Below are 26,075 nucleotides of genomic sequence, written 5' to 3' on the forward strand. Positions count from 1 at the left end.
AGATCTCTATTATTTTAGTCACTTTTTAGGGTTTTGTAATTTTTATGGAATGTTACATTTAGTTAGAAAACAAGAATACAAACAGCAACACTCTTAACTATCCATTGGTGGACCTTATGCCTTTTGTAATAAGGTTTACGAACAGTCACTTAACAGTGTGGGCGATGGTACATCAAAGCCCTCCCGAGTGGTACAGTCGAGTTCATAAATATGTATACATTTCTTCACCATATAATCCATTGCAATAAGGTGAAAAACTGTATACGTATGAGGGTAATTTTATTTGAAGTTGTCCCCTTCACTTTTTTTGGGATTTGTGAATTTTTATTTTTTATGTTATTTCTACTCAAAATCACGCTCTTTCCATCCTAATAGGGGAAAAAAAGTGTACCAAGGTTTTTATTTCCATTCCGTTACCATTTTTCATACTTTGTATGGCGGTCATGGACTGGAAAGATCGAAAAATGTATGGAAATTTTGGGACGCTTTTATCTCGTATTAGGATCAAAAGAGCTCGCGATTCTGAGTAGAAATAACATAAAAAAAACCAAGTTTGTAAAAAAGGTGTAGGGGACAACTTTAAATAAAATGGCCCATGAACTGGAAATTATAAATTATAAATCATATGCATAATGAATTTAAGCTATGCCCCCAGATACTTAAAATTACTGTTTGATCCAATGGGGTCAGCCGGTCGAAGTATTTAGCAGATGGTGCCATCACATGCCCTGTCAATCCCTAGAATTGGGTCAATTATTTTTTTTAATGCCCTGGATGCCAGCCCTTTAAGCCAAATCTCATAGAAAAAGGTGCATGCTATGATGGCACCATCTATGCTAACCTTTGACAGTTGCATAGATGGCGCTCAACAGAAGGGTAAGCTTAGAACTAAGCCCTGCCCAGTGGCAGCACGAATGACAGCGCCTCCCCCGTAGTGCCCCACGCCACTCGCCTCGCCTGGAAGATGAGCGCCCACGAGATCAGCCCCACCGCCCACGCCAGGGCACCCAGGCCGCTCATTACCACATCTGGAAATGGAAAAAGATTTGGGCACAGTTGCACAATTAATCCCAGTCACTACACTGTTTTTTCAATAAAAATATAAGTTAGTAGAATTTTGTATTGTTCACTAAATGTAAATTTTCAACTTCTATACCAAGATGGTGGCAAATAAGCGAGCGGTCCACCTGTTAAGCAGCCACTGCAGCCTATGGGCATATTGGACAGGTGCAATTTGTTTTCAATAAATAAAATGAACACTTAAATAAATAATATTTCTTTTTTAGGGTTTAGTACCTAAAGGGTAAAAACGGGACCCTATTACTCCACTGACTCCACTGTCACGTCTGTCTGCCTGTCACCAGGCTATATCTCATGAACTGTGATAGCTAGGCAGTTGAAACTTTCACAGATGATGTATTTCTGTTGCCGCTATAACAACAAATACTAAAAACAGAATAAAATAAACATTTAAGTGGGGCACCCATACAACAAACGTGATTTTTTGCTCGATATTACGGAATGGTACGAAACTCTTCGCGCGCGAGTCCGACTCGCAAATGGCCGGTTTTTATTATTCTTTTTAACACATTCACTACCAGACAAAAAATGGCGCACTACCCCAGATACTGGTTGTCTATAGCTGCGTATAAAACAACCCGCGGCATCTGAGCAAAGTTCACGAGCGCCCACCAGGTGGGTTCCTGTCAGTGAATGTGTTAATGGGGTTTCGTGACACAGTGACAATCTCAATTTGTCAATAAGAACACTTACACCTCTTGATTTGCTTCTGCTCATCAAACGGCGGCTTCGTGAAGGCTTCCTTGAAGAACCAGACCGCGTTCACCGCCCACACGAACGGTAGGAATAAGCAACCCACTGAAAACATGGACGTTATGTTATACTGTGCGTCATATTTTTAAACAACTTATACCTATTTTTTGGACTATAAAGAGACTTAAACTGATAGAACAAGAAAAAAGGAACACGCGAAAGTAATTTAAAACACTTTTCTTGTGCAATGATGTGCTTAAATCACGTAAAAACGGCAAACGGGATTTCTGACAATGAAATGCTTGTTTCACATACCTTTGAAGTACCACCTGCATAATTGTAATTTCTTATCGTTAGGTAATCTTGTTATATCCATGTTTATTTTGGATTTAGTGAGTTTTATGAAATAAAATAGCTATTTATTGCAATAAACACTGCAGTTGCTATCAATAGTAAACTGACAGTGACATTTATGCATTTGTCATCAAGGGCTGTTTAAGCTACAGAAAAACGCGACAGATTAGAAAATGACAGAAAGTTTGAGTGGCTGATTGTTAACAAGAGGTACTCCCAAGCCAAGTCCACTTTGTTTGGGTAGAAAAAAAAACAAAGAAACAAATATGGCGTAGTGTTGTACGTCAAGTTATAAGATGTATTTTAGTATTTTTCTTAAATAAAAATGTATGAATCAAGTAAATTAGTGTTCCTTAATTTTATTTTTCTTTTAGTGACAGTGCACATATGTAAGTATCTGTTTGAGTTTTGTGCTTGACCAAAATTAGAACTTCAGGGATTCGTTACTTCAAGGTTTTTCACAGTTTTGTCGATTTTAATCAATTATTTGTAGCATTTAAGACCTTGGAGTGACACTGTACTACACCTAATTGCTGAAATTATTATCCAAACAATACCTTGTCCGATTATTCCTTATTTATCACAACCTCTACCATTAGTTTGTAGCATTAGAGCTTTACCTTAACATAATTTGGTTCTAACGGTATAATTTGTTTAATAAACAAGGTCCTTTCACTTCAAAAAGATCTTCGGCTCTCTATTCACTCAGAAGATTTATCTTATCTCAAGCAACGGCATCGATATAATTCATTACGACGTAAAATGTATGTTTTCAAAACAATTTACGTCTATTCTGGGAAAAACACATAGCCCTGTTATATATTATAGCCTCATAACAGCAAAAAAAATTAAGTATATTATAAACAATTTGCTACATAAAGTCCATACCAAAAGATTTTTCTTTTATTTTATTCGGGATGCTTACTGCCTAATATACATAGGTTCATAAACTTATCTGCTGAATGCAAATAACAAGCTTCCACATATATAATGCTAAATAACAAAAATATAAAGGTCTCGAAATAGCAAAATATTACACTGTATAGGTAAATAGTATTCAGGTTAGAAACTATGATCAATTGATCACAAACATCTTATATACCTACCTATCAAACGAAATCGAAATAACATATCTATAAATATCTATTGACCTAATTTTCTATTAGAGCAAAGGACTAGCAAGTCATATCTATTTATTTATGATATATATTGAGTATTTATTTATTTTATTTAGGTTATATTTATATATGTACGCTTTATTTTTATTTATTTAAGTATTTCTATTTATGTTTATATATATTATTTGTAGCAATGTGTATTCAAAACTTGCATTTCATTAATTTTAGTGATTGTACACTATTGTTTTTGTTTGTCATTCATCGTTACTTCTGTTTTGTTTTATTCGTTTCCTCAAAGGTTAATTGGAAGAGATCCCATACAGGGATAAGTTCGCCTTTGTTGTATTTAATTTACTCTGTAACTATGTTTCTCGTGTTTTTATTTCCATGTGCAATAAAGTATATACATACATACATACATACTAGCTGCAAAGTACATAGATTATAACCATACATCGGGGTTTTTGGTGCGGGAATGATTTCGTGTATTTATAACTTTGTTTATTGTAAAATAATTACCAAACTATGAATTAAACGTAGGTAGTAAGGTCCAAATGTGCTTAGAAATGTTAAATTAGTATCGTTTTTTACAGTTTTTACCTGTTATTTGGCTAGTTTAAAACATTCTCGCACCGAAAACCCCGATATTATAACATAGTTGTTTTATTTAACCAATTTTAAAACTATAGATACATGTATGATGTTTGTAACTCCCAAATTTGGGCAAGTGTTCAATGATATCATCACATTATTGCTTAAATATAATACATAGTCGGTCCATAAATTCTGTCACAAAGGTTTTTACTTAAAAATGTTTTAGATACATTTCCCTTCTTATTCACGTACATACATGGTTTAAAAGCTTATTCAATTTTATGATACATTATTTACTATATAATTCAACATAATTTATTGTCTCAGTAATCATATATTTAATATTTCTGTAAATAATCAATTGAGTTTTAATAATAATGTATGTATTTTTTAATTGTACAACGGGACTTAATCGTGTATCTAAGTTTTAAGATTTACCTCTGACGTTTCGAGGACGGCGTTGTCCCCGTGGTCTCAGAGAAGAGTCTTCTCCGAGACAACGGGGACAACGCTGTCCCGTTGTACAATTTAAAATGTGTAAAAATCGTGAAAGTTTAAATCAGTGTATGTATTTTGCTTTTTAAATTCTACTATAGTGTATAGCTAATTTGTAAGCGATTTGGTGCAACTGAATGTCTATTAAATAAACAATGGGCATATTATTTTATTAAAACCTTCGTATTACATTTTATCAGCCGATACCTTTGTGACAGGACTACGTGGGTATAAATTAGTTAGATCACTAATTACTGCACAAACAGGCTTATCTAGCTGTTAGTTACATGCATTAACTATTAAGCAGTAGTATAATTTTGTATTTGTAAATTATAAATAAATATTATAGGACATTCTTACACATATGGGGCATTATCTATGAAAAGGGACCTTATTGTCGATGGCGCTTACGCCGCACAGCGTCGCGCGGCATTGCATTTATATCGGAGCATCGTTAATAATAATAATGGCGTAAGCGCCATCGACAATAAGGTCCCTTTTCATAGATAACATCACATATTGAGTAAGTCCCACAGTAAGCTCAAGAAGGCTCGTGTTGTGGGACTTGTGGGTACTTAGACAACAATATATGTAATATACAAATATTACAAATACATAAGACTCAGGAACAAATATCTGTGCTCATCGCACAAATAAATGCCGTTACCGGGATTCAAAATCAGGACCGCGGCTTCACAGGCAGCGTCACTGCCCACTAGGCCAGACCAGTCGTCAAATTAATTATAATAATCAAAGGTCAAACAATCAAGTCATACGACTATTGTCTATTTTAAATTAATTTTAATTTTGTATTAACCAGAAACGTCTGCGAACGATGCTATTAAGCTTCGAAATAAATTGTTTACTTTCTTTGGATATCCTAATGGCAGTTATAAGGTTATAACAACCATTCTCCCAACACAATTTCTGAACAACATTAATTCTCCCCACAGGCCGTAGCGAACCGGCACAGCACCTATCTCTCCACAGCCCGGAGACCTTGATATCCGAGGCGGAATACCTCGAGGTCCTCATCAGGAGGGTCGGAGAAAACCTGACCCTGGTCTGTGAGATCAAGGGAGACCGGCAGCCGAGGTTGTACGTGTGGAACTATGTGGCTGCCAACGGGAGTTCTAGTCATAGGTAATCTTTAATATACAGACTCAGACAGACTTCGCATTGTACCTTGGCACAGAATAAATAATAGTACTAGGTACAGAAGATTACGCGTCTGTTACGACAGATATGACGGATCTATTCTTAAATAACCAGTCCTTTAATTTTACACTGTAGGTATTTATAAATACAGCAGAAATATTTTTGGATATGCAATTAATTTTTTATCATTACGGCTAATTTAGGATGGCCTTGAAAAGGTGTTTAGGGCCGGTTTGTTCGGGTCACACAATTTTGTTGTTTCTTTTTTTAAATTTTAATATGCATTTTTGGGTCATTCAACTTTATACCTGCTCGGGCTGGGCTCATCTGAGGTCCTACTGCGAAAAACGTAGACTGAATTTCGTTATCTGCCTCACTCTTCCGTATTCGTACGATCATAGAAAAAAAAATACATACGAGTGCTCACTCCATACATCAGTTTTAGTACCAAAAAGACTATTAGCATCTAGCATCGAGTAGCGGAACTATCAGTACTGCTACTTGACAATAGATGTAGCAGTACTGATAGTTCCGCTACTCGATGCTAGATGTAGACACTGAAATTAATAGTCTGAACTGATGTATGGAGTGAGCACTCTATGTATTTTTTTCTCTATGGTACGATAGAGAGGTAGATAACAAAATCTCGATTTTCGTTTCTCAAGGTAGGCCCTCTGCTTATTTGAGCTCCATACTTTTTAGGGTTCCGTACCCAAAGGGTAAAAACGGGAGTCTATTACTAAGACGCTGTCCGTCTGTCTGTCTGTCCGTTTGTCTGTTACCAGGCTGTAAGTCATGAACGGTGATAGCTGGACAGCAGAAATAATCACAGATGATGTATTTCATAATAACAAATAATAAATATTTAAGTGGGGCTTCATACAACAAACGTGATTTTTTTGCTGTTTATTGCGTAATGGTACGGAAAACCTTCGTGCGCGAGTCCGACTCGCACTTATCCGGGTTTTTTGTTTCATACCCGTAGTCACATCTTTTTTTTGTTTTGAAGTTTTCACTTATGTTGCTTTTTACTCTTTTTAACACGCTTTTATTAGGTCGACCTGTATGTAACTATGTAATGGAATCTTGCAAGTTAAATTTGATCCACTTCCCGGTTTCCGATTGAGCTGAAAGTTTGCATACACATGTAAGTCGGGTGACAATGCAATATTATGGTACCATCGAGCTGATCTGATGATGGAGACAGGAGGTGGCCATAGGAACTCTGTGATGAAACAACGCAACCTAATTGTGTTAGGGGTTTTTAGAATTGTCTCGATGAGTATTAGTTGTCTGTCGTAAGAAAAGTACAGTCAGCGATAAAAGCTTGTACCAAAAATGAAATTTTTGCCAAAAATTTATTAGAGATAAGACTGGCTGTTGATACCTAATTATATCTATTTGTGTACGTTCGTTCTTTATCGCTTTTCGGTAAAGGGAAACATCGTGAGGACACCATACTAATTCCAATAAGGCCTAGTTTTCCCTTTGAGTTGAAAGGTCAGATCTGATGGCAGTAGCTTTCTTAAAAACTAGTGCCTACGCCAATTCTTAGGATTCGTTTCCAAGACCCCATGCTCCCATAAGCCGGGCCAAACGTTAGGAAAAGGAGGTCAGATGTGCAAAAAATCTATCTATTAATCCCTTTTATTCTGAGTTAAAGTATGTCTCTTAACTCAGTGTGCCGCTTGGCAAAGGCCTTCTAGCTCTTTCCATTGGGGTCTGTCGTGGGCCACTCTTCTCCAGTTCGGGCCCGTTGTGAGTTTGACTTCATCCTCCCATCTTGTTCATTAAGATGGGTGCAATAAAGAATACTTATTTACTTGTGTCCATTGCAGGAATGTTACGGAGCTCCGTTTCCGTTAACTCGAAACTTCCGTTTGGTATTACACATCCGTTTCTGTTCCGGTTCCGTTACTTTTGAAACGGAAGTTATATCGGATGTCAATGATTAGCGCGGCAGCGGGACATGAGCGGTGTACATCAAAAACAAACAGGTTTATACCAGTCATTCGCTCATAGCCCCGCTTGCCACGTGCTGCAGTAATTAGATGTTCTGGTTTATCCGTGTTTTTGAATTTAAAGTACCTATTCGTATGTGTTGTGTAATGTATACCTACTGATAGTACTGGCTCAGGCTCCGGTTCTGGTTCCGGTTCCGATTCCGTTTCTGGTTCCGATAAACTAAATTTAAAACATCTGGTTCCGCTTTCGGTTCCGATAAAACCACATCCGTTACATCCCTGGTCCATTGTTGTGCAGGCGTTTCGCCATCGAACCCTCCGGGCCCACAGCCTCCAGCTCGCTCCTGCTGCCGGACCTGCAGGTGGAAGACAGCGGGCGCTACCTCTGCTCCTCGCCACCCTACAGCGTCACCAAGTTCGTGCTGGTGCAGCGGGCTGCAGGTGAGCAGTGTCAGGTGTATAGTGTTGCAGCCTCCCCCCGGCTGCTGCCGGACCTGCAGGTGGACAGCGGGCGCTACCTCTGCTCCTCGCCCCCCTACAGCGTCACCAAGTCCGTGCTGGTGCAGCGGGCTGCAGGTGAGCAGTGTCAGGTGTATAGTGTTGCAGCCTCCCCCCGGCTGCTGCCGGACCTGCAGCTGGACAGCGGGCGCTACCTCTGCTCCTCGCCCCCCTACAGCGTCACCAAGTCCGTGCTGGTGCAGCGGGCTGCAGGTGAGCAGTGTCAGGTGTATAGTGTTGCAGCCTCCCCCCGGCTGCTGCCGGACCTGCAGGTGGACAGCGGGCGCTACCTCTGCTCCTCGCCCCCCTACAGCGTCACCAAGTCCGTGCTGGTGCAGCGGGCTGCAGGTGAGCAGTGTCAGGTGTATAGTGTTGCAGCCTCCCCCCGGCTGCTGCCGGACCTGCAGGTGGACAGCGGGCGCTACCTCTGCTCCTCGCCCCCCTACAGCGTCACCAAGTCCGTGCTGGTGCAGCGGGCTGCAGGTGAGCAGTGTCAGGTGTATAGTGTTGCAGCCTCCCCCCGGCTGCTGCCGGACCTGCAGGTGGACAGCGGGCGCTACCTCTGCTCCTCGCCCCCCTACAGCGTCACCAAGTCCGTGCTGGTGCAGCGGGCTGCAGGTGAGCAGTGTCAGGTGTATAGTGTTGCAGCCTCCCCCCGGCTGCTGCCGGGCCTGCAGGTGGACAGCGGGCGCTACCTCTGCTCCTCGCCCCCCTACAGCGTCACCAAGTCCGTGCTGGTGCAGCGGGCTGCAGGTGAGCAGTGTCAGGTGTATAGTGTTGCAGCCTCCCCCCGGCTGCTGCCGGACCTGCAGGTGGACAGCGGGCGCTACCTCTGCTCCTCGCCCCCCTACAGCGTCACCAAGTCCGTGCTGGTGCAGCGGGCTGCAGGTGAGCAGTGTCAGGTGTATAGTGTTGCAGCCTCCCCCCGGCTGCTGCCGGGCCTGCAGGTGGACAGCGGGCGCTACCTCTGCTCCTCGCCCCCCTACAGCGTCACCAAGTCCGTGCTGGTGCAGCGGGCTGCAGGTGAGCAGTGTCAGGTGTATAGTGTTGCAGCCTCCCCCCGGCTGCTGCCGGACCTGCAGGTGGAAGACAGCGGGCGCTACCTCTGCTCCTCGCCCCCCTACAGCGTCACCAAGTCCGTGCTGGTGCAGCGGGCTGCAGGTGAGCAGTGTCAGGTGTATAGTGTTGCAGCCTCCCCCCGGCTGCTGCCGGACCTGCAGGTGGAAGACAGCGGGCGCTACCTCTGCTCCTCGCCCCCCTACAGCGTCACCAAGTCCGTGCTGGTGCAGCGGGCTGCAGATAAATACAGTTAGCTCTAGGTCTACCCGGGTTACCTAGAGTTAACATGGTTACCAGTACAATTTGACACTGGGTTACAGGTTTAACGGGTTAACCCCGGGTTAGTGGGATGGTGCAAGTGGCGCTTAGTGTCAAAACAAAAAACACCACTTTTTCAAATTATCCTTAGAGATGTAAAGGCTCTCCAAGAATTGAAATCCTATATCATGAAACGAAAACAAACATATGTCGAAGAGGGAGAGAATTAATTGTGTGGGGCTATTGATAGCGAGTGGTGGGCATGGTACCTCGATGTATTACTTCATAGCCAAAATAGTAGGTATGCACCAACGCATGAAATAAACATTCGGACTCATTAACCATACTAGTGCCTACTATATTTCAGTACTAAATAGTCAAAATAACTAAACGATCTTACGATGGAATCGGATTCAATTAAAATAAAAAGATCACATGAAATCGTTCAAATCTTTATTTAAGTCAAACTACACCGGCTCCAACCCTACACCGCTGACCCGAGAAGATTTAACCCGGCAACAAACTCGGCGGGACATATCTTTTCAAAACAACACATAGTTTCTTTATTTTTACAAAAGTAAGCTTCTAATGGCACATAAGAAATCAAAATAACACTTGGAATAAAACACTTAGCTACACGGTTAAAGAACGTGAGAATCTATAAGCTTTCAGAATAATCCTTCAGGTATAAGCCTTCAGGAACGTAGCGAATTAGGCACGAACTTGGCTAACGTCCGATCTCTAGCGCGGTCCGATCAAGAAGAAAGAAGCCAGTTCCAGCGGCGGAGCCAACTACTCCCGCCTCCAATTCAAGTTGGTAAACCTGCCTAACCAGTCTACCAACATAACGACAAAAATGCCCACTCGTGCCTACGTTCACTCAATATATGTACCTCTTGACGTTCCAAAGCCTTCTACCTGTCATCTTAGTTCAACAATACGCCAATAGATGGTGGCGTTATTCACTACGCAACTTTATTATTTCGTTACAAGCAAATAATACGTAGCCAAACATTGCTAATCGACTTTATACAGGCGTCTAACTATGAACTGTAACGCTGCAATATGTCCTTCTGGTGTCTCGCTCCGACACATATATCAATTAAAAAAACAAGAAGCTAGGTCGATTCGAGTGAGATTGTCCCATTATTTTCTTTTTTAATTCCAGGAAGCATAAACTGCGCGCGCGGTGCGTTTTCATGCGGCGACCGCTGCGTTTTACCGACGTATGTGTGCGACGGCCACCCCGACTGCAGACACGGGGAAGACGAAGCCCCGCCGATATGCCCGCCGTCAGTGTGTCAGCGTGAGTACATTACAGTACTGTAGTTCATGACCGGTGCGTGTTGCCGACGTCTGACTGCGGCGGCCACTCCGACTGTAGACTCGAGGATAAGTGGCCAAATACATATGTATTGGCCAAATACATATGTATTGGCCAAATACATATGTATTTGGCTACTTTGGCCTTCACTATCTATTTGATGTTGACTACCGTCACAATATTACTGTAAACAACTGATTGACAATATTTTATTTGTTTTCAGAGCCCGGAATGCTGAATTGTTCAACCGGGCGATGTATATCGGCGGCGGCGTGCTGCCCCACTCCCAACGCGGGCCCGCTCTGCCTGCAGCATAGCTGCTGCTCCGAACACGACCCGTACCGGACTGAAGGTCAGTAGTGACCTGTACAGGGCGATGTATATCGGCGGCGGCGTGCTGCCCCACTCCCAACGCGGGCCCGCTGTGCCTGCAGCATAGCTGCTGCTCCGAACACGACCCGTACCGGACTGAAGGTCAGTAGTGACCTGTACAGGGCGATGTATATCGGCGGCGGCGTGCTGTCCCACTCCCAACGCGGGCCCGCTGTGCCTGCAGCATAGCTGCTGCTCCGAACACGACCCGTACCGGACTGAAGGTCAGTAGTGACCTGTACAGGGCGATGTATATCGGCGGCGGCGTGCTGCCCCACTCCCTACGCGGGCCCGCTGTGCCTGCAGCATAGCTGCTGCTCCGAACACGACCCGTACCGGACTGAAGGTCAGTAGTGACCTGTACAGGGCGATGTATATCGGCGGCGGCGTGCTGCCCCACTCCCAACGCGGGCCCGCTGTGCCTGCAGCATAGCTGCTGCTCCGAACACGACCCGTACCGGACTGAAGGTCAGTAGTGACCTGTACAGGGCGATGTATATCGGCGGCGGCGTGCTGCCCCACTCCCAACGCGGGCCCGCTGTGCCTGCAGCATAGCTGCTGCTCCGAACACGACCCGTACCGGACTGAAGGTCAGTAGTGACCTGTACAGGGCGATGTATATCGGCGGCGGCGTGCTGTCCCACTCCCAACGCGGGCCCGCTGTGCCTGCAGCATAGCTGCTGCTCCGAACACGACCCGTACCGGACTGAAGGTCAGTAGTGACCTGTACAGGGCGATGTATATCGGCGGCGGCGTGCTGCCCCACTCCCTACGCGGGCCCGCTGTGCCTGCAGCATAGCTGCTGCTCCGAACACGACCCGTACCGGACTGAAGGTCAGTAGTGACCTGTACAGGGCGATGTATATCGGCGGCGGCGTGCTGCCCCACTCCCAACGCGGGCCCGCTGTGCCTGCAGCATAGCTGCTGCTCCGAACACGACCCGTACCGGACTGAAGGTCAGTAGTGACCTGTACAGGGCGATGTATATCGGCGGCGGCGTGCTGCCCCACTCCCAACGCGGGCCCGCTGTGCCTGCAGCATAGCTGCTGCTCCGAACACGACCCGTACCGGACTGAAGGTCAGTAGTGACCTGTACAGGGCGATGTATATCGGCGGCGGCGTGCTGCCCCACTCCCAACGCGGGCCCGCTGTGCCTGCAGCATAGCTGCTGCTCCGAACACGACCCGTACCGGACTGAAGGTATACACACACTGTATGTTTTATAGGCCATAGAGCAATATAAGTAAAGAAAGAGTGGTAACTCCATACATCAGTTTTCTTACCAAAACGCGAGTTATTTCGTAGTCGACATCTAGCGTCAAGTAGCGGACATTATCAGTTCTACTACTTGACAATAGATGTCGCGGCAAACAAAAACTGTAATGCTCGACAATTTTTAGCTAATATTATAACTGGAACTCTATTTTCAACTCCTTCTGCTTATAATATTAGTTCTAAATTGTTGATTACACACTTGAAAGCATAGAGAAAGATAGTAAGACAAGAGTGCTCACTCCATACATCAGTTCAGACTATTAATTTCAGTGTCTACATCTAGCATCGAGTAGCGGAACTATCAGTACTGCTACTTGACAATAGATGTAGCACCGACCGGAAAGTCTTATCTCAACAGCTACTCGATGCTAGATGCTAATAGTCTTTTTGGTACTAAAACTGATGTATGGAGTGAGCACTCTATGTATTTTTTTCTCTATGCTTGAAAGTGTATTACACACTTTTCGTGAGTCGCGACACACGTGACATCTAGTGTCAAGTAGCAGTACTTACAAATCCGCTACATGACTCTAGATGTCGACTACTAAAATAATAAGCGATTTGGTAAGGAAACTGATGTATGGAGTGAGCACTCTATGTTTACTTATTCTCTATGACCTCGGGAGCCCCAAGGCTCCGGTACGGGTATTCTGTGCACTTTTGACGAAGCTTTCACTATGGATTTGATTCGTGGATTGTTTAAAATTAATAAAGGTCGGTTGAACCAAACTGTTCGTATCGTTAAAAAGATTGCTAAATTTTTGTGTATGAAAAGTTTCATAGTAAAGCTTTGGATTCCTCCGAAAACGGTGCCGTCATATTACGGCCGCTATATAGCGTTGACTGACGTCACTAGAACGTTGTCTATGTAAACAAGATGGCGCGGTTTCCTAGACGGCGTTGATTGTCAACGTAACGTAAGATGACGGCCGTCATGACGGCGTCGATAGTTTCGTGAACGTTTTATTAGATAGCGGTGACGCCATTTTGAATAAATGACACGAGATTTGAATAAATGATTCCGTACTACGATTATTTTCCTCTTCTGATGATATTTCATCCTCCAAGTAAATTATAGATGGTCAAGCAAATCTTGTCAGTAGGAAAAGGCGCGAAATTCAAATTTTCTATGGGACGTTATGGTATCGCGCCTATATTTTTCAAATTTGCCGCTTTGACCTTGGTGGCTGACGGTGTGTTATGACGCCGTGGTACTTTCCACATGTCGCCACCGTAAAGACGGCCGCTATATGACGGCCGTCATATTACGGCACCGTTTTCGGAGGAATCCAAAGCTTAAGCGCCGGGGCGTTCCAGCTGACGTTGATCAGTCTATCAAATGTGGTTGATGCAACTGGCCCTTATTTATTAAATGGCACGTGTTTGTGGCAGGGTTCGTGGAGGTGGATTTCCCGGCGTCGTTCGAGGACAAGCACGCCCCCGACCAGTACGGGTTCATACAGTCCACCATATACACCGTCACAGGTATGACCATTACACTGTTACTTGCGCAACATACATATTTTTATTTGTGTATTTATTTTTATTAATTCAAAACAATATACATTGTTTTGCTGGCTATGGATGAGGTCTTGGTGGCTCAGATGGCAGAGCGCTGGAGTATCGATCCAGAGGCCGTGAGTTCAAGTCTCAACCAAGACAGTAATTTTTCCACTTTTAAATGTATTCTAAGCTTAATAGCATCGATCGCAGACGTTTCTGCTTGTTAAAAATTAAAAAATAATATACATTGTGTCGAATAGTAATACATGCATACAATTAGTACATACATTAACAACTAGGGACACATATATAGTTGGTCAAACCAATTTGTCAGTAAGAACCAGGAAAACTATACTTTTAGGTGCTAGTACTAGTGTAAGACGAAGATAGTATGATTCTCTCTGTCTATGTTTGAAATGAGACAGTCCTTCGACACACTATAGATAAGTTTTGCAATAGACAAATATGAAACATAGAGGGTGGAGGTAGCCTATCACATATATTTTTATAACTATATTTCCAAAGACAATATTATTTGGCGGGAAAACATTACCTTTACCGCTACACACTTTAAAAAGACGATTTACGAATATTTCATACAACATTTTCATTTCATACAAACTTTTAATAAATTTTTTATTAAGTAGATTTAAAAAGAAAGTACTTTGTGTTCCCGCCAAACATCGCATTGTCTATGAAAATATAGTTATTGCAAAAAAATCCGTCAGCGACATAACAATGTGCGTAATTCTTCGTGTTTTGAGTCCTTACTTTACTACCCACAACACTGTGTGAAATTGCCCTATAATATTAATTTAGATAATTTGGGGCATTATCTATGAAAAGGGACCTTATTGTCGATGGCGCTTACGCCGCACAGCGTCAGGCGGCAATGTATTTATATCGGACCATCGTTAATAATGGCGTAAGCGCCATCGACAATGAGGTCCCTTCTCATAGATAACGTCACATTTTTTTTGCAGCTTGCGCCCTGATATTTATGATAGCGGCGGTGTTGCTCGTGTCGGCTATTTGTAAAATGCATATGAAGCGCGCAGCACTGCGGAGCTATGCTCGGGCAGCGGCGCAGCGGAACTATATGACACACCCGGTATTTATTTTTTTATTTATTTTATTTACATGGAGAACCAACAGCTATAACTATGCTAATAACAACATCAATAGTGACACAGAGCCAATTGTAGGATCTCACATATAGCAACATGTTAATATTTAACATTAAGTTAAATAGCACGCACAATGTGGTATGTTACTTTAGTAGTTGGATGGATCAACTATTTCTTGTTGTTATTCTGTCCGGTCAGCCAAGAGACAATAGTAGCATAGTTTATTAGAAGACATTATACACCACCTTCGTCTGACACGCTTGGTAGACGACCCTCAATGGAAAGGGTTTATAAGTATCACAAAAAAGCGCATTTGGTGAATTTAAACGCCTAAAAATCAGGTTTTAAATAGTGACCCAGGAGAACGTAACCATGGCAACGAGCGACAAGAAAAAGTTGATTCACCCAGTTACAATGTCATTTTATGTTGTTTTTAATTTTTAGGGTTCCGTACCCAAAGGGTAAAAAACGGGACCCTATTACTAAGATTTCGCCGTCCGTCCGTCCGTCTGTCACCAGGCTGTATCTCATGAACCGCGTTAGCTGCGACAGTTGAAATTTTCACAAATGATGTATCTCTGTTGCCGCCAGGGATCGGATACCGGTATTTTTTGTATGGGAACGGAAACGGTATTTTTTCGTTCTTTGCTAATTACTTCATTTCTAATTGGGCAATCTAATAATACGAAGTCGTAACCTAAAAACACAACCGGGTCCTACATTTCGAGTATAAAATAATTCGAAAAATATGGTTACTTCTAAGTTTTTGCAAAAAACCGGTTCCGATCCCTGGTTGCCGCTATCTCGCCCATCAGTCTTACAGCAATGTTGTCATACAGTATTATGATCCTTAAATGTAACAGGACTGATTGGGCAGATAGAAAAATGTGAATTAAATTTCACGTTTTCTCCAAAGTAAATGTATGCAAAAGTTTTTATTAATTTGTGGCTTTTTAGTACATTATCGAAAGTTGACCCCTAGGAAACTATTGATACTGGATAGGAATGGAATCGATTGGCATACAAAAATAGCATGTGAAAAATAAAAGTTTTCATTTTCATACAAGTTGTATGGGAAAAATTTTCCTCGATCTGTGGCTTTTCTTGCCGGAAATTTTTTTTTGGTTCCATACAAGCTTTTGATCCTGAATACGAATGGGATCGATTGGCATCAAAAAAAAAGTTTGTCAAAAATGACGTTTTTCTCCCACCCTGTATGTTTTTCTCAAAATGTGTAAAAGCCAATCTTCATTAATTTGAAATCGAGGGAAGGTCTTCTAAGACCGTTTTCTCGTAGCAGCACGGGATCTGGTAGCTGCCCTCACTGACCCAAAAAGAAAATCCACCCTGTATAAGCTTGTGTTGTATGGTTGCGCAGCCGCCGCGCTACCCGCCGTGCTACGAGGCGTCGCGGCTGCTCGAGCAGGCCGCCGCGCCGCTGGACTCGCTCGACATGGCCACGCACGCCATCATGGTAACTATACTGTTACACTGACAGTCACTATACTGTTGTCACTATACAGTCACTACACTATACATGGTAACTATACTGTTACACTGACTATCAAATAGGTAACTACGGCCAAAGGGGCCAAATAAATATATGGTTTTGTACACATACTGGACTGGAAAGCACAATTGGAGAACGTTGCTAACCGGATAAATAAATATGTGTTTGCACTTAAACAACTCGGTAGAGTTACTGATACCAAAACGGCAATATCCTGCTATCATGCATACGTAGAGTCCGTTTTACGCTATGGCTTAATAATGTGGGGCAATAGCACCGATTTAAATAGAGCCTTTGTCGCACAAAAAAAAATGCATTCGTTAAACATGAAACCTACCACCTATCGCATGAACACCGATGTACCTGGTAATGTTTATTGCAAATAAAAGATTCTTATTCTGATTCATACTCATTTTAATAGCTATAACATAAACTTTAAACAAAAAATCATTAATTCACCCAAAATATATGTTTGCAAATTGACATCTTAGAAATAATAGCAGTGGAAGCGTGCTGGGCCCATAACCTATTAAAACAAACTAGTCGCGGCTGCTCGAGCAGGCCGCCGCTGGACTCGCTCGACATGGCCACGCACGCCATCATGTAATTATACTGTTACACTGACAGTCACTATCAAATAGGTATAGTTTGTAGCTTTCTAGTAGACCCCGAAGGCTTATCCTATTGTCTATTATTCAGTAAAACCGCACGTGCTACTTACCTACAAAAAAGGGTCCTAATTATTCTATTTAGCACCTGAGCGCGGGCTAGTCCGACGCTCAAAAAACCAGTGTAGGTGCGCTCTCCGATAACGCGCCTTTGTTACGCATCTCGATGACACATTTTAGACTGGTTCTGTAGCGTTCGACTCGCCGGCACTCAGTAACCGAAGTACCGATTTTTTATGCAGGTGGTTGTGGCACGTGGCACGAGCGGTTTTTCTTAACAATAGACAATAGGATTAGCTTTCGGGGTCCATTAGAAAGCTACAAACTATAACTACGGCCAAAGGGGCCAAACAAATATATGGTTTGGTACACATACTCATTTTAATGGCTATAACATAAACTTTAAACAAAAAATCATTAATTCACCCAAAATATATGTTTGCAAATTGACATCTTACAAATAATAGCAGTGGAAGCGTGCTGGGCCCATAACCTATTAAAACATGTTGACTATTTGCGACATACTGACATTTATTCAACGAGTAACGATACTTACAAGTTACACATATTGTGGATAGATGGCGCTACTAGTAAGTAACATACAGTGGAATCCGTTTATTATGACTCCGCCTATACTGACCAGCCGCTTACTATGACGTAATTACTGTGCGAAGTTTGGGTTTTATATAGAATGACCTAAAAATCCTATATTCATGAAATTATGTCCGGTTATACTGACACTTCACTGGTTTTCGTGGCCTTAAAACTCATTTCTTACAAAGGAATTCGAGATTAATTCGGAAAAATTAACAATAATAAGAAATTAATTCACTATGCATTATATGACATCCGCTTAGTATGACGTGTTTGTCATTTCCCTTCGATGTCATTATAAGCGGATTCTACTGTACATTTAAATTATTTTTTGATACTATGCCAATACAAATGTATGTTACGATGTATTTGGCTAATGTTGCCGTTATTATCTAGTTGACGCTGACCGTACAAGTACACATCGTAACCCGTCCTGCTATTTAAAAATCAATTTCATCGTCTTATCATATACCAGTTAAACGCGCTTTGCGGTAGCAAAAGTGTGGCAGTGCCACTCTCATATTTTCACAGGAATTCGACGTTTATGGTGCTACCATGCTATGCTATGATGCTACGAACATCCAAAAGTTGCCACTGAAATTTGAACCTAAATTGTAGAAAATAGAGTTGATTTTGCGTTGATTGAAAATTGTACGAAACAAAGCAAAAGCGACTCTGTTCCAATTGAACATGGTTTAAATTACATCGAACTGAATAGGTACTATAGTTCGTTTTTTTTAGCATTAGAACTTGAAAGAAGGTAAGCGATTTTGACATGTCTTTTAATTGAAAAACACTTTTTTAAAATTAATAACTATTACTTATGAAAGCAGAAGACTATAAAAGATCGTATTAGATTCATAATTGTTACATATTTACCGTAACTTATTTTTAAAATGTGTTTTTCAATTAAAATACACATCAAGATTGTTTACCCTAATGCTAAAAAAAAACGAAGTATATAGGTAGGACCTTAGGCCTTAGGAGGTTAAATTGGTCTGAGTCCGTTGTATTTATTCCAGCAAACCACTCCGGACCCGGTGCCGGACGATAACCCGGACCACGCCGGATTCGGGCTCTCTCGGCTCTCGTCTATATTCTCCTCACGATACAGACAGGTTAGTTAATGAAAGGGTTGAAACGGGGACGCTTCGTGCGCGCTTTCAGTATTATTTTTAGGGTTCCGTAACTCAAAAAGATAAAACGAAGTCCTTATAGGATCACTCGTGCGTCTGTCTGTCAGTCCTACCATTCCCCCCCCCCCCCCCCCTTTATCTCCGAAACTACTCGGTTTAAAATTTTGAAAGCGAGCTGCGTCCCCGTTCCGTAGCGGTGCGCGGCAACTACTTTAAATGAACCAAACTTTCATTTTATGGTAGTTATAAGACCTTTCCATAATGGGACATCTACTGAGCATGTTAGTAGAACATGGTGCAGCAGTTCTTCTAACAATCTATGCTACTATTGTCTCCTCGCTGATGGGACAGAATAACAACAAGAAATAGTTGATTGACCCACTTGTAGTGACGCGACGAAATCGCGGAGTGAGCCACGCCTGCTTATGTTTCTGGCAGATTCTATGTATGTATATATGTATATACTTTATTGCACATAGAAATAAAAACACGAGAAACATAGTTACAGAGTAAATTAAATACAACAAAGGCGAACTTATCCCTGTATGGGATCTCTTCCAGTTAACCTTTGAGGAAACGAATAAAACAAAACTGAAATTGAAAACAGAAGTAACGATGAATGACAAACAAAACAATAGTGTACAATCACTAAAGTTAATGAAATGCAAGTTTTGAATACACATTGTTACAAATAATATATATAAACAAACATAAATAGAAATTCTTAAATAAATAAAAATAAAGCGTACATATATAAATATAACCTAAATTAAATAAATAAATAAATAACATATATCATTAAACAAATAGATATGAGCTCGAACCAGAAAAGTAAAGGAAACTAAAGAAGTACTAATCGAGGAAAACCGAATTACTTATGTATCGGAAAGCCACGATTTTTCTCTAACCATTCATTCTAACCATTCTCTAACCATTTTTAAACATTCCACGGCCCAGGTGCCGACGAGCTGCGACGTGGAGATGACGACGGTCCGGCCGGCCTCGCTCAACAGCTCGCCGGCGCGGCGCCCGCGCCTGCGCGACTACCGCAGCCCCACCTACGACGACATCAACCAGGAGTACTTCCTCAACGCGGAGACGGGTTAGTAAAACATTGGCCACAGGGACGTGTAAAATGTCAGGATAGCCGGGTCGCAGATTGTAAATAATCTTTTTCTCTGAAATTTGTATAAAATGCAAATAAAATAGAAAAATACGAGTTAAATAGCTTGCTCGTCTACCGTAGCCCCACCTACGACGATATCGACCAGGAGTACTTCCTCAACGCGGAGACGGGTTAGTAAAATATTGGCCACAGGGACGTGTAAAATGTCAGGATAGCCGGGTCGCAGATTGAATATAATCTTTCTCTCTGACATTTATATAAAATGCACATAAAATAGAAAAATACGAGTTAAAATGCCTGCGTGACTACCGCAGCCCCACCTACGACGATATCGACCAGGAGTACTTCCTCAACGCGGAGACGGGTTAGTAAAATATTGGCCACAGGGACGTGTAAAATGTCAGGATAGCCGGGTCGCAGATTGAAAATAATCTTTCTCTCTGACATTTATATAAAATAATTTATTTAAAATACGAGTTAAATAGCCTGCTCGACTACCGCAGCCCCACCTACGACGATATCGACCAGGGGTACTTCCTCAACGCGGAGACGGGTTAGTAAAATATTGGCCACAGGGACGTGTAAAATGTCAGGATAGCCGGGTCGCAGATTGAAAATAATCTTTATCTCTGACATTTATATAAAATGCACATAAAATAGAAAAATACGAGTTAAAATGCCTGCGTGACTACCGCAGCCCCACCTACGACGACATCAACCAGGAGTACTTCCTCAACGCCGAGACGGGTTAGTAAAAAAAATGTCTACAGGGACGTGTAAAATGTCAGGATAGCCGGGTTGCAGAAAGAAAATAATCTTTCTCTCTGACATTTATAGTTTGTCAAACCAATTTGTCAGTAAATAAGAACCAAAAAAACGAGACATCCTTTTCTTTTGGATGCTAGTACTAGTGTAAGACAAATATAGTATGATTATCTCTGTCTATGTTTGAAATGAGACAGTCCTTTGACAAACTATATATATTCCTGTGCAAATAAAATAGAAAAATACGAGTTAAATAGCCTGCGCGACTACCGCAGCGCCACCTACGACGACATCAACCAGGAGTACTTCCTCAACGCGGAGACGGGTTAGTTAAATATTGGCCACAGGGACGTGTAAAGTATCAAGATGGCCGAACCAACTCGGCCATCCTGACATTTTACTTGCCCCTTTCAAACCTATGGACATGTAACAAAGTGTGAAAGCAAAGTATGTTTGAAATGAGAGGGGGAGAGAGACAGTAATCTTTCGTATGTTTTGTAATTTGTCCCTTATTCGTCCCAAGCGATTAAGGTTAATTCAACGACATTAATTAAATTAAGCTTCGAAATAAATTAAAAGTGGAAAAATTCACTGTCTTGGGTGGGACTTGAACCCACGACCACTGGATAAGAGATAAGAGTCCTACACTTCTTAAACGGCTACCAGAGTTCGAAATCATATTGGAACATCGCATCGCATCGTTCGCAACCGTTTCTGCTTAATACAAAATTAATTAATTAAATTATGTTCTCTAGAGCAACTATTCATATTTTATTGTACTTGAATTTTCAGGTAACTGCGGACGCGAACTCAACTACATGTCGCCAGTGGAGATGTACCGCAGCCGGCTCGACTTAGACCGCCGCCTCACACTCCAACTAGGTAATTTGATTGTTCTGTTCAGTGCATGCGTCCATAGACTACGGTGACCGCTTATCATCTGGCGGGCTATAATATGCGCGTTTACTGAACCGACGAGCTAAAAAAACCGGACAAGTGCGTGTCGGACTCGCCCATGAAGGGTTCAGTATTTAGGGGATTTATGACGTATTAAAAAAAACTACTTACTAGATCTCGTTCAAACCAATTTTCGGTGGAAGTTTGCATGGTAATGTCCATCATATTTTTTTTTTCATTTTATCATTCTCTTATTTTAGAAGTTACAGGGGTGGGGGGGGGACACATTTTACCACTTTGGAAGTGTCTCTCGCGCAAACTATTCAGTTTAGAAAAAAATTATATTAGAAACCTCAATATCATTTTTGAAGACCTATCCATAGATACCCCACACGTATCGGTTTAATGAAAAAAAAAATTTGAGTTTCAGTTCCAAGCAAACTCAAACTCAAAATATACTTTTCTCAAAAATGGACGGCAAAGTCGACGTTGCCGGTTAAAAAATAGGTCGCGAAGTGCGTAGTTTATGGTCATTCAAAAAATTAAAAAGTTAAAAACATTGCAGTCTCGATTTCGGGACTGCAATGTCGCATACAAATTCCATTATTTAACGAGTTCCAAACTTTTTAAAACTTCAAATGGCCATATCAAATGAAGGCATAGGTCCCTTAAACAGCCAAACAGATGATCAGCACTTATTATTATAAAGCCTATAACAGACTATCGCACCGCACCGCGACCTTGGAGCGTCGCACCCATAAGTGAGAGCGAGAAACAGATATCTCTTTCTCGCTCTCACTTATGGGTGCGACGCTCCAAGGTCGCGGTGCGGTGCGATAGTCTGTTACAGGCTTAATGTTGGTACCGCGACTATTTAGGTGTCTCAAATAGGTTTGCGTATTTTCAGCAGAAAAATACACTTCTTTTTTTTTAAAGGCGGCAAGCAAATTTTTTTTATGGTTGTATTTTTTCTGTGAAAATTAATGGAAAATTAGAACGATTGCTTCTGTAAGTTCTGTAAAATATTTCTATTTCTTGCACCATTTTTGAGAAAAGCACTATATATGACTCGGCTGGAAGGCTACTTGCTGGCTTCGGATTCAATTAAACGGACTCCCAAGGTCGTCCGTTTAAAACGAATCCTCAGCCTGCAAGTAGCTACTTCCGAACCTCGACAATAATGTACTATTATTCATGTAGGCCTAGCAACAAGCACTTATGAATCGTTAACATAAATATTATCTTAAGCTAATTATCACAGCAATTTATTGATGTTATTATATTATTATATGATGTAAGTATGGGGAACCACCAAAATTTATTGTTTTTTTTATTTTTGTGTGAAACTCTTAATGCGGTTCACAGAATACATCTACTTACCAAGTTTCAACATAGTTCTTATAGTTTCGGAAAAAAGTGGCTGTGACATACGGACGGACAGACAGACAGACATGACGAATCTATAAGGGTTCCGTTATTTGCCATTTGGCTACGGAACCCGAAAAAAACAATAATAAAATCACAATAAATACATTCCCGGAGTAGCATGCGTCCATAGGCAACAGCTTATTATCAGGCGGGCTATATACTTGTTTGCCACTGTTAAATCGAAGTGTTATGTTATTGTAATTTTAAGTCGTAAATGTTAACCCTTAAATGCATGATTTTTTTCTTTTTGCCCGAAATTAATATATGTATCACATAATTATTTGCCGTTTCTAAGAAAAATAGTAAAAAAATTATTTCATCGATTTTCACTGCGAAATCAGTGTTAAAAGTTGCATAGGCTAAATCATATTTTTGGAAATATATAGCTATTTAGTGTTGAGTCGCTCACTCGCGAGGCACCTCTTTTGTACCGCTCATTATGTTAAATTGTCGCAGTACTTCACACCGCAAAAATGTCTTACTTCACTCCTCCATTCATTTTACTCATTTACTCGCGCGCATCACATACACCTCTTGCCACACAAATCATTCACACACTTCAAATTTCAAAAAACTCTCATCCTTTCAAATTCACTCGCGGGCCTCGCGGGCCTAATAGCTTACACGCCCCTCACAACCAACTGAACCAACTCTCGCGCGAGGCGCGAGCCGCTAGGTGCTCGCCGGCTCACTGACACTCAAATTAAGAAACGAGTAACCGTCCACACTGTCAACTGCCGAACTACAAACCTTATTGCAATGGCAAAAGGTCCACCGAGAAATGCGTTGAGTTTGTACCATTCACCTCGTCACTGTGACATTGACATGAACACTTCAAATTCTTCTAGCCGGTTTAAACTCTCGCGCGAGCCACGAGACGAGCCGCGAGCCGCGCCACGAGACGAGAGTGTAAGCGGTGGGCTCGCGGCTCGTCTCGTGGCTCGCAAGCTCGTCGAACTAATATAATTTAAACACTAACGGCACGGCATAAGGTTTATAACCGAATGACAAGCCGAACGCGAGTGTAAACGGTGGACTCGCGTCTCGTGGCGCGGCTCGCGGCTCGTCTCGTAGCTCGCGCGAGAGTACTGGCTACTGGCTATTAAAAATCCTTTCAAAATGAAACAATGAATTAGGAATACCAAAAGAGGGAGTGAGACAGACACTTCAATATCACAGCTTCACCACCGAAAATACGTTAAAAATTAAACACGAAAGACAACAAGCGTAAGTGCTCATAAGTGCTGCACGCTTTCATACATCTTACGCCTTTTTGATCCTAACTCACTTGTCAAAATGGCCGAATGGCGCGGGGCGCGGGAAATCTAAGTCATCAGAACGAAGTTCGACATGTTGCTTCTCTGTCGCACTTGTAAATTCGTACGTAAGTGTGACAGGGCGGCAAGACGTCGAACGTGGTTCGCCTCTGACTGAGCATGCATGTGACGTGAGCATTTACGAAGCATGCTTAGAAACAGTAAAGGATTACTGAACAAAATATTATTTAAATTTTTGCAATATAATACGGTGAATACGGTCGGTGGTTAACACAAAATGTGACAATTTACGTTAGTGTAGTAATTAAATAGTAAGTATAATTTACTAAGTGTAATAAACATGTACTTTACGTAATGATTTGAATTTGTATTACTTTTTGTTACCGTTCTTCGTAAACAACGTTGAAATAAGTGGTATCCAGACAAGACAATTTTTCGCCAATCTGATGAAATTCTCCGATCGAATCAGCAGGTACGGACACATAAATGTCAATTTTCATAGACTGTTTCATAAGGGCTCTCCACACTCATGCGCGAATCGCGGTGCGAAGCCGCGAACGCGAGTGTGGCGTCGATTTCGCAGATTGTTCACGCCTTCGCGCATTGTTCCCCATTTTTTGTCGGTTTTTCGGCCCGCGTCAAAGGAGGCGCGAAGCGCGAACTAGCAAGACTCCACATTACTCACTATTTTGGCTCATCAGTTGCAAGATTAATATTAATTATATTATATAAAGCGTCTATAATTTACGGTTTTACAACAAAACAAAATGGAAAAATAGCCACAGCAAGTATGATGCCGTAGATAAATGACAGTTAAACTCGATCAGCTGATGCTTTTCCGCCATCTTGGCGCGAACCAAACTGCGAATTCACCGTGAAGTGTGCGAGTGTGGAGTCATAATTCAACGTCGTGATATGTTCGCTCTGCGAAGTCGCGCCGCGATTCACGCGCATAGTCTGGAGGGGGCTTAGGGAATGCAAATTTCCTGTTAGAGTCTGTTCGGAAAGAGAAGAGTCGTGGAATGTATTGAGCCCCATACATTCCACGACTCTTCTCTTTCCGCACAGACTCTATTCTATTTCTTCACTTGACAATCTCAACAATCACCATGAAGTAAGACTGAATTCGCAAGAAATAGTGCGAAATGAAACGCAATTTATAGGCAGCTGACACTGACAGTAGTGACAGTGACGGAACAAGTTTGCAACAAGATCTTCGTTTAGTTTATGAGTCCAATATGTTGTCTTATAGTGATAATACTAATATATATATATATATATACCGAAATATCTAAACCGGGACATTGTTTACACGATTAAATATACCTGTGGCTCGTGGCTCTACCTTACCTTGGTGTCTTTTGCATACGAAAATGTAGTAAAAAAGATTGCCGCCTGCGTTACCGGCGGCGCGAATGTGCTTTTATTTACTATCACATTACTGTTAAATGATCTGAAGTGGTAAGTTAGTTATTTTTATCTATAATGATATCTAATTAGAAGAAAATATGGAATTTGTTCTCCTTACTTTGCTAAAAAACAGTCGTGCAGTTTTAAGGCTACTATTCTTATTGAAATATATTATTATTAAACTGTAAATAATATCAAGTAGCAAGGATTGAAATTGAATTGAACAATCCATAAAACAGCTAAATTAGAACAAGTTTCATAAAAGCATCAAAGTTTCTATGTAGGATGTAGGTCACTAGGTCCTTGGTTTGATTCTTAGTTCTTAAATTGATCTGTCTTTCTTTTTCTTCACCTCGAGAATTGCATTCAAATTAAATATTTATGTGTAAAGG

The 26,075-nt window shown here is 41.7% G+C and overlaps 2 protein-coding genes across 2 annotated transcripts in view; one reads left to right on the plus strand and one right to left on the minus strand.

Moving 5' to 3' along the window:
- Positions 1-869: 869 nt before the first annotated feature.
- Positions 870-2,249, minus strand: LOC134660496 (gamma-secretase subunit pen-2). Its single transcript, XM_063516266.1, has 3 exons — positions 2,089-2,249; positions 1,774-1,878; positions 870-1,028 (listed from the first exon to the last, which is right to left on the minus strand). The coding sequence occupies exons 1-3, from the start codon at positions 2,147-2,149 to the stop codon at positions 889-891; spliced, it is 306 nt and encodes a 101-aa protein (XP_063372336.1). The 5' UTR covers positions 2,150-2,249; the 3' UTR covers positions 870-888.
- A 130-nt stretch (positions 2,250-2,379) lies between these two features.
- LOC134660382 (uncharacterized) overlaps positions 2,380-26,075 on the plus strand; it is a 30,276-nt gene continuing 6,580 nt past the window's right edge. Inside the window, exons 1-11 of the mRNA XM_063516115.1 lie at positions 2,380-2,516; positions 5,288-5,477; positions 7,755-7,897; positions 10,440-10,577; positions 10,819-10,947; positions 13,635-13,727; positions 14,729-14,856; positions 16,251-16,357; positions 18,648-18,762; positions 19,738-19,882; positions 21,464-21,553. Coding sequence (XP_063372185.1) covers positions 2,453-2,516; positions 5,288-5,477; positions 7,755-7,897; positions 10,440-10,577; positions 10,819-10,947; positions 13,635-13,727; positions 14,729-14,856; positions 16,251-16,357; positions 18,648-18,762; positions 19,738-19,882; positions 21,464-21,553 — 1,342 coding nt within the window. The 5' untranslated portion in view covers positions 2,380-2,452. The remainder of the gene's footprint in view (positions 2,517-5,287; positions 5,478-7,754; positions 7,898-10,439; positions 10,578-10,818; positions 10,948-13,634; positions 13,728-14,728; positions 14,857-16,250; positions 16,358-18,647; positions 18,763-19,737; positions 19,883-21,463; positions 21,554-26,075) is intronic.

This window comes from Cydia amplana, chromosome 27 (assembly GCF_948474715.1).
Source record: "Cydia amplana chromosome 27, ilCydAmpl1.1, whole genome shotgun sequence".
Classification (NCBI taxonomy): domain Eukaryota; kingdom Metazoa; phylum Arthropoda; class Insecta; order Lepidoptera; family Tortricidae; genus Cydia; species Cydia amplana.

Coding starts and splice junctions, on each gene's coding strand:
- LOC134660496 (XM_063516266.1), bottom strand. CDS start 2,149: ATGGATATAACAAGATTACCTAACGATAAGAAATTACAATTATGCAGG. Junction 1,879..2,088: donor ATGCAGGTGGTACTTCAAAG/GTATGTGAAACA, acceptor CCATGTTTTCAG/TGGGTTGCTTATTCCTACCG. Junction 1,029..1,773: donor GCAGAAGCAAATCAAGAGGT/GTAAGTGTTCTT, acceptor TTCCATTTCCAG/ATGTGGTAATGAGCGGCCTG.